Here is an 8,432-nt window from a genome sequence, read left to right as displayed (position 1 = left end):
CCCGCCCCCCAGCCAATGAGCGCTCTTGAGGACCTTACGGGGCGGGGTCAAAGAGAGTAGGGCGGACCAAGGGCGCCCCACGCCACGTCCACAAAGGAAAGCGCGGCCCCGCGAGGCTCGGCCCCGCCCCTTCCCGGTGACGGCGAAGTGGGCAACTCCGGAGAGACACGGCCGGGGGAACTACAACTCCCGGCAGGCGTCGGGGCGCCCTGCCCGACCACCTCCAGTTGCTCTAGCTTCAAAGCCTCACGGGAGATGTATTTTTATCTCTTTCCCTTTGTCCGCAGGTTTTAGGAAGGGAACCTAGGAGCCAGAGGAGGCTTTCCTTTCCCTCAAGGAGGGAACACCTCTTCTGCTACACCAAGAAGTCAGATCAGACTCCAGCCAAGAATTCCTCAAAATGCCTGGCACAAACATCCAGTAAATATTTGTGAAATTTATTCATTAAAAATACATGACTTGGTATATAAAGTTGGCAAATTCCACCATGGCAACAAGTTAGCCTCAGGAGAGATTTGAAGCCCAAGGCTTACACCATTTATCCCCCCTCGCAATTCCCTAAAAAAGTCGAAACGATGAGAACACAACGATTCGGGCCCAAACCCATGTTATATGTGGAGCTGGAAAAGAACCATATATATCAGGAGGGGGATCTGAGGCAGATCACAGGAGGAGAAATCCAGAGGGAGGACATCGGGCTCCTTCCGGAGGCTCAAAAATACCAGGATTCCCGGAGGTCTCACAGCATGAAAAGGACCTGAGGACATTAGCTGGTAACAGCCAGGATGGGGGATGATCGGCAGTTGCTGGGAATGCATTTTTATCCTAAGATTCACCATCCTTGGACAGGCCGGGAGTGGGCAGGAGGGCCCCTACATCCTCCCCACGGAAAGAGATCCAAGGAGCTGAGAAAAGAGGGACAGGGGAGATCATTAGAAACTTTGAAATCCTCCAAGTCTCTGCCTGCCCCTCCCCACGTGTGTGTGTGTATGTGTGTGTGTGGTGTGTGTTGTTTGTGTGTGTCTGTGTCTTTTTCAGTCTCTGTCCTACTCTATGGATTTCTATCCCCCTCTGAGTCTCTTTCTCCCCTCCAGTTTTCTTTCTCCCCATCTCTCTCTGGGTCTCTGTCCCCCTCTGTCCCTGCAGGAATGAATCTCCCTATTTTGGAGGGGGTCTCTACCCCTCTCTCTGAGGCACCTCCCTCTTCCTGTCCCATACCTGGCAGCCCCTTCCTCATCCTTCTCCACAGGAGAGCTCCTCCCGCAGCCACTGTCAGGAGCAGCAATAAGCCGATGACGATCCCCACCACTGGCACCGAGGTCCTGGCTGGTGATTCTGCAGTCAGACAATGCTGTGAGATATTTAAGGGACCCTCCGCCACATCTGAGTCAGGACAGGGGACGGGGGGTTCACAGTCCCTCCCAACCCCAGAGATCCCAGCACCAGGTTGTGGGGAGTGGGTGTGGGTAAAGGGAAGGCCACTCCCAGGATGTTCTAGATCTAGAAAGCCCCCAGGTTGGATATAAGAACCAGCTGTAGCAAGAGGGGTCTCAATCACTCTGGTCAAGGGACCTGTAGCAGCAGAGTGGGCGGTGTTCCAACTTGGAGAGGAGGGGTGGGCACAGAGCAGTAAAACATCAGACTCATAGAGGCCTGGCAGCAGCAGACAACAAATGGTCAGACTCCCTGAAGACTAGCAGCAGCAGGACGGAAGGTGGTCAGACTTAGGGAGGACGTCCCATAGCAGTTAACGAGTGGCCAGAATCAACGAGGCCAGCAGCACCAGGATGGAAGGCACTCAGACGTGGGGAGGCAAGCAACGCAGGACAAGAGGCTGTCAGGCTTTGGACGAACTGGCAGCGGTGGGGCAGAAAGCAGTCAGACTCAGGAAGGGTTGCTGCAGCAGAGGGAGAAAAGACAACCGGAAGTCGGGAGCACAGTTCCCCAGGAGGACCTCACCCAGCTCCACCGTGAGGGGCTGGGCCAGCCCCGCGTGCTGCACCACGCAGCGGTAGTGGTGCTCGTCGCCACTCTTGACTGTGAGTGATGACCAGGCGTAGAAGGAGCCGTCGCCGTTGGGGCCCATGTCTATCTCACCAGAGCCAATGGCCAGCCCGTTCCGCAGGAAGTGCAGCTTCAGCTCAGGTGGGTAGAAGGAGAAGGCGCTGCAGGTGAGCACAGAGAAGCCGGGACTGCCGGGTCGGGCCTTCAGGCGCATGGAGGGTGGCTCTGCAGACGAACAGGCAGACAGGCCTAAGCCCCAGGCCCAGGGACCCCCCAGGACCAGGCCCAGAGTTGCACAGAGATGGAGAGAGGCCTCCATTCCTCCCCCTCTACCCAGCAGGTCTCACCATGTGCCGTGTGCTGCTCTGTGCTGTGTGCTCAGTCGCTCAGTTGTGTCTGACTCTTTGTGACCTCATGGACTGTAGTCCACCAGGTTCCTCTGTCTATGGGACTCTCCAGGCAAGAATACTGGAGCAGGTTGCCATTTCCTACTCCAGGGGATCTTCCGGACCCAGGGATCGAACCTGCGTCTCTTGCATCTCCTACATTGGCAGGTGGATTCTTTACCACTGTGCCACCTGGGAAGCCCCCATACTACACCTGATCGTGCACTATGCTGTCCTGAGCCTAGAGAACATAACGATAAAGGGGGAAAGGCCTTCTTAGGGGTACTGATATCCAACCTGCCCACCACAAGGGTATCCATCTCTCTTCCAGTCCTTCCTACAATGACACACGCATCTACCATGGGATGTGCCAGGCACTCTTCCAGACACTAGAGATACAGCAGTGAACAAGAGAGACAAAAGTCCCTGTCCTCATGGAGCTTGTGTTCTAATGAGAGGAGTGTGTTAGTTGCTCAGTCGTGTCCAACTCTCTGTGACCCCATGGACTGTAGCCCATCAGGCTCCTCTGTCCATGGGACTCTCCAGGCAAGAATACGGAAGTAGCCACTCCCTTCCCTACGGGATCTTCCCAACCCAGGCAAAGAACCCAGGTCTCCTGCATTGCAGGCAGATTCTTTACCACCAGATTCTCTGAGCTACCAGAGAAATGAATATTTGTGTATATGTAAATGAAAGGGAGGACTTTGCTGGTGGTCCAGTGATTAAGAATTTGCCTTCCAATGCAGGAGACATGGGTTCGATCCCTGGTTGGGGAACTAAGATCCAACATGCTGCAGGACAACTAAGCCTGAGCACTGCAACTACCGAGCCCATGCCCTACAATTAGAGAGAAGCCCACTCGTCAAAATGAAGACCCCGAGCACCACAAGGGAAGATCCACAACTAAGGCCAGACACAGCCAAAAATAAATATTTTTAAAATAAATGAAAGGAAAACAGGCTATGAAAGTGTGGTGAGGGAAAATAAGACAGGCCCTACAGTCATTCAATAGATAGAGGATATGAAAAATTTCAAGCCAGCACACTTGAAATTTAAATGAACTTGACAAATTCCTGAGAGACACAATGTTCCCGAACAGACACAAGAAGAAATTTTACAACTGAGTAGTGGTCCTATAACTATTTAAAAATTTTAATCCATAATATAAAACTTCTTGACAGATAAATTCCAGGTTCAGGGACTTTCCTAGTGGCCAGTGGTTAAGACTGTGCTTCCAATGCAGGAGGCACAGGTTTGATCCCTGAGTAGCACAGCCAAAAAAAAAAAAAAATTGAGCCATGTACTTTTTTTTTTGGCCACACTGTGTGGCATGTGGGTCTACTTCCCTGACCAGGGATTGAACCCTTGCCTCCTGCATTGGGAGCTCAGAGTCTTAACCACTGAACCACCAGGCAGTCCCTGAGCAGTGTACTTTAGATAGGTAAGTCACACCTCAAGAAAAAAAACAACAAAAAATGAAAGATGCTATAATGAAGGAATGGACAAAAAACAGGGGCATGAGAGACAATAATGGGGGTACGACTGGGGGGCACCCTTTAGCCAGGGAGGGCCCTACTGAAGAGTGGACATTCAAGGTCAAACCTTTAGCATGAGAAGGACCCAGTCCTGGCCGGAGCCCAAGAAAGAGCATCAAAAGCAAAGGGAACACTGGGGACTACTCTGGTGGTCCAGAGATGAAGAATCCACCTTGTAATGCAGGGGACAGGGGTTTGATCCCACATGCCGTGAGGCAACTGCATCTGGGCACCACAGCTAGAGAGAAGCCTGCAGTGTTGCCACAATGATGACCTGACACAGCCAAAAGTAAATTAATTAATTAAAAAAAAAAAAAAAAGGCAGCGGGAACAGCTGGTGCAAAGGCCCTGAGGGAGGAAAGAACCTGACATACTGGAGGAAAGGGAGAAGTCCAGTGTCACTGGGGGCATTGTGAAATTACAGTGGTGGAAAGCAGCCAGACCATGCAGGGCTTGCAGGCCTCGGAGGCAAGTTTGGATTTTCATCCAAGATTAGCGTGAATCTGTGGTCTGGTTTTAAGCATGGGTGGGATGGGAGCTCATTTATGTTTTAAAACATTCACCTGACTCCTGGGTGGAGGAGAGTCTGAACTGAGGGCCGAGATAGAAGCAGGAAACTCAATGTTGGAGAGGCTGCGGACAAAAGAGCTCTAAACTGCAGCCCTTGAATTCCCTAGACATGCCTGTAATTATAGCTCAGAGTGACACGTGATGGATGGAATGGAGGTCACATAAGGTCCTGCGGGCGTCTGAAGGAGGCGAGAGAAAAACCTCAGGGCCAGAGTGGAACCTGACACCAGTGGCCTCTGGCACCAGAGAAACTGGCAAAGGTGGAGAAATGGGAGGGCTGGGGCGAGCTCAGGGGGCTCTGGGTGACTGTGTCTGGCTGAGTGGGGCAGATGGAGACAGGCGAGGCTGAGGTGAGGGGCAGAGGCCATGCCACGTGGGATCGCAATGCCAGGGGCCTGAGCCGTGCCCCGAAGGCTCTGGGAGCCACGGGAGGGCTGTGTGCAGGAGAGGGGCTGGAGACCACAAGGGGTGGAGGAAGACCCTCAGAGACGTGATTGTGGGCGAGCAGGGTGGACTGGAGTCAGGGGGGCCGACGGGGAGAGGCTGGGGAAGAGGATGAGGCCCTGGGAATGGAGGGGGCCTGCAGTGATCAGGGGTTGCTCACCTTTCCACTCCAGGTTGCCCCGGCCCCTCTCCAGATGCCCCAGCAGCCGGTGTGGGCAGGAGTAGAGGAGGAAGGTCTTCTCCTTGTTGACCGCCTCTGGCTGCTGCGTCCACTTGATACTGACAGTCCGGGACTCAGGCCAGTCACCATCCCAGATGCCCAGCTTGGGGTCAAACATCATGAACTCCTCGCCGTTCAGGGCAAACTTGGCCACCGGCACCGAGACATTGTCAGGGCCCAACTCGCAGCCCAACAGGCCCTGCATGGTGAAGGGGCCTGGGGTGCCCACACACGGATGAGCGGCCCGGGAGCAGGGGTCCGCCGTCCCCTCCTCCCTCAGACCCGGGATCCAGGCTCCCCGCCCAGGAAGTCCCCGTCTCACCTTCGCCTAAAGCTTGGAGCGCTTCGAGGAAGAGCGTCTCCTGGTTCCTCAGATCCATGGTCTCTTTCTCCCAATACCAGGACACCTGGCTTTCCCAGACCCACGCGCCGTAGGGCTCAGCCTGCGCCCGCAGATTATTGTAGCTCAGGTACTGCTGGGGCCCCAGCCAGCCCGAAACCCAGAAAGCAGGGGTCCCCGCTTCGGGGGCCGACACGGCGGTGAAGTGGTACTGGAGCGAGCGATAGTTCTCTGCCGGCGAAGAAAGCAGATGGGGCGGGGGACCTGGATGGGACAGACACCCCGGGAGAGAAAAGACCCCCACCCCAGACAGAGGGGCCAGACCCTGGCGGGGTGGGGGGGGGGGGGAAGTCCCAGGAAGAAGGGGACAGGTGTTTTCCAGACAGACCGCCAGAGGGAGAAAAGATCGTGGGAAACCAGACGAAATGCGGCCGAGAAGGAAGTCCCCCTGCTCGAGCTGGGGATCTTGGATTTCGGTCATTTCCCGGAGGCTGGCACCTCCCTCGTGCCCGGCAGCCCCTCACCTGCGCTCAGCGCCCCAGGCAGGAGGACGAGCAGCAGACCGAGCCCCCAGGGCTGAGGCCGGGGAAGCCGCATCCTGAGTGGGAGACCTGGGGCGGGAGGGGGCACGTGACTCCTCCGGACCCCCGGCCCGCCCCTCCCGCAGCTCTGACCCGGCCCGGCCAGGCCCGGCTCGGCTCGGCTACCCAGCTCGCCCGCGGCTGCAGGTGGAGGAGCTCGATCCCGCGGGGAGGATGACAAGGCCCTCCTCCTCGATGAACTTTCACCCACTAATTTGATCCGCGCTGGTTAATTAGTTACAGAGCCTGGATAGGCTGAGATTCCTGGCTCAGACTTCGGCCCCGCCTCCTCCTCCTTCCTCCTCCTCCCTCAGACCGCGAGTTCCGTCCCCTCCTCCCTCGGACCCCAAAGTCCAGATCGCCGGCTCCCTAGTCCCTGAGACCCGGGAGTCCTGCGCCCGGCCCTCTCCTCCCTCGGTCTAGGGGCCCCAGCTCTGGACTCACTCACTGGCAGCCGCGATCCCTTCCCTCTGCGGCCCCAGCCGGCTCCCGTGACTGGAGACCCCAGTTCCTCTCTCACATCCTGTCCAGAGACGACGGCTCTTCGACTCCAGGAATATCCAACCCCGCCCCTACAGCTGTAGGGCACACCCCGGGCCCAGGGCCCGGTCTGGCTGAGTGTCCGTCTCTGCCTCTCTCGAGAAACTTTTGTCTTTTTTTTTTTTTTCTCTCTCTTGCACTGTTGCTCCCTGATTTTCTTATCTTGAGAATGTCAGCCACCCAGCAAATTCATGACAAAGTTGAGAATCAGTATTATCCGAGTGCCAAATTTGGAGGTCTGTGTGGGTCCCCTCCTTACCTCCTTGTCTGCCCCCCATCCGAAAAGGTCACTAACGCCTGCGGTGATAAAAGTCCTCTAGCTTCCACATTTCTTCCTTCCTCCCCCAAGGGGCCTCTTAAAGTGCCCCTGCAATTCCTTGATATCTTCTGGTATGACCTCAGTAATGCACAGACCCAATATTCTACACCATACTTGGGACATCATCCAGCCTCCCACTTCCAGCCCACATTCCTGCTATAACGCTTCCATTCACTTGTTTTATTGTGGTAAAGTGCCCAAGACAAAGGAGTTACTATTAGTGACATTTGGTGCACTCACAATGTTGTGCAACCATCACCACGATCTAGTTCCAGAACTTTTTCATCATCCCAAAGGAGATGCCAGACACATTAAGTGGTCCCTTCTCCCCCCTGCCCCTGGCAACCACGAATTTACTTTCTGTCACCATGGATTTGCCAATTCAGGACATTTCAAATTAATGTGGCATTTTATATCTGGCATCTTTCATTTAGTGTACTGTGGGGTTTTTCTTTTTTTGGCCTCCCCGCAGGACTCGCAGAAGATCACAATGAAAATGCAGAGTCTTAACCACTGGTTTGCCAGGGAATTTCCCAGCATGCCGTTTTCAAGATTTAGCCACATGGTAGCATGCGGCAGGACTTCGTTCCTCTTCACGGCTGGATGATACTCCGTCGTATGCATTGACCACACTTGGTTCATCCCTTTAGCAGCTGATGGACATTTGGTTGTTTTCACTTTTTTGGCTATTATGACTAATGCTGCTGCAAATATTTGCTTGCAAGGTTGTTGTTGTTTTTTTACATTTTTTTTCCCCTGCATGTTGCTGCTGCTGCTGCTAAGCCACTTCAGTCGTGTCCGACTCTGTGCAACCCCACAGATGGCAGCCCACCAGGCTCCCCAGTCCCTGGGATTCTCCAGGCAAGAACACTGGAGTGGGTTGCCATTTCCTTCTCCAATGCATGAAAGTGAAAAGTGAAAGGGAAGTCACTCAGTCGTGTCCGACCCTCAGCGACCCCATGGACTGCAGCCTACCAGGCTCCTCCGTCCATGGGATTTGCCAGGCAAGAGTACTGGAGTAGGGTGCCATTGCCTTCTCCAGGAGTGGACTTGCTAGGTCATATGATATATTAGTCAGGGTTTCTTGGAAAAACAGAATCAACAGGATGTGTATATATATAGAGAAAGAGACTTAGTATAAGAAATTGGCGCACGTGATCGTGAAGACTTGGCGAGTTCAAAATGTGATAGAGGTGGCCGGAAAGAATTACAGTTCAAGTCCAAAGGCAGGCTATCTGGAAAACCCAGAAGAGCTCATCTTGCAGATGAAATCTAAACGCAGTCCGCTGGCAGGGTTCCCCTTTGCTTGAGGCAAGGTCAGTCTTCCACCTTCGACTGATTGGATGAGGCCCACCCACATTATGGTGGGGGGTGGTCGGCTCTACTCAGAGTCCACTGATTTCAGTGTAATTTCACCCCCAAACACCCACACAGAAACATCCAGAATAATGTTGGACCAAACATCCAGGCACTGTGGCCCCGCCAAGTTGATA

General features: G+C 54.4%; 1 protein-coding gene across 4 annotated transcripts; it reads right to left on the bottom strand.

The window, feature by feature from the left end:
• Positions 1–416: 416 nt before the first annotated feature.
• Positions 417–7,009, bottom strand: FCGRT (Fc gamma receptor and transporter). Of its 4 annotated transcripts, none has more exons than XM_061389050.1 (7): positions 6,880–7,009; positions 6,024–6,110; positions 5,482–5,730; positions 5,100–5,375; positions 1,960–2,229; positions 1,219–1,335; positions 417–905 (listed from the first exon to the last, which is right to left on the bottom strand). In XM_061389050.1, the coding sequence occupies exons 1-7, from the start codon at positions 6,896–6,898 to the stop codon at positions 826–828; spliced, it is 1,098 nt and encodes a 365-aa protein (XP_061245034.1). In that variant the 5' UTR covers positions 6,899–7,009; the 3' UTR covers positions 417–825. The 4 variants fall into 4 exon arrangements, with proteins under 4 accessions (XP_061245034.1, XP_061245035.1, XP_061245036.1 ...); XM_061389051.1 differs by lacking the exon at positions 6,880–7,009 and adding an exon at positions 6,525–6,653; XM_061389052.1 differs by lacking the exon at positions 6,880–7,009 and adding an exon at positions 6,529–6,653.
• Positions 7,010–8,432: the final 1,423 nt, after the last annotated feature.

Source organism: Bos javanicus, chromosome 18 (genome assembly GCF_032452875.1).
Source record: "Bos javanicus breed banteng chromosome 18, ARS-OSU_banteng_1.0, whole genome shotgun sequence".
NCBI classification, from domain to species: Eukaryota; Metazoa; Chordata; class Mammalia; order Artiodactyla; family Bovidae; genus Bos; species Bos javanicus.
This window is presented reverse-complemented; position numbering and strand designations above follow the sequence as displayed.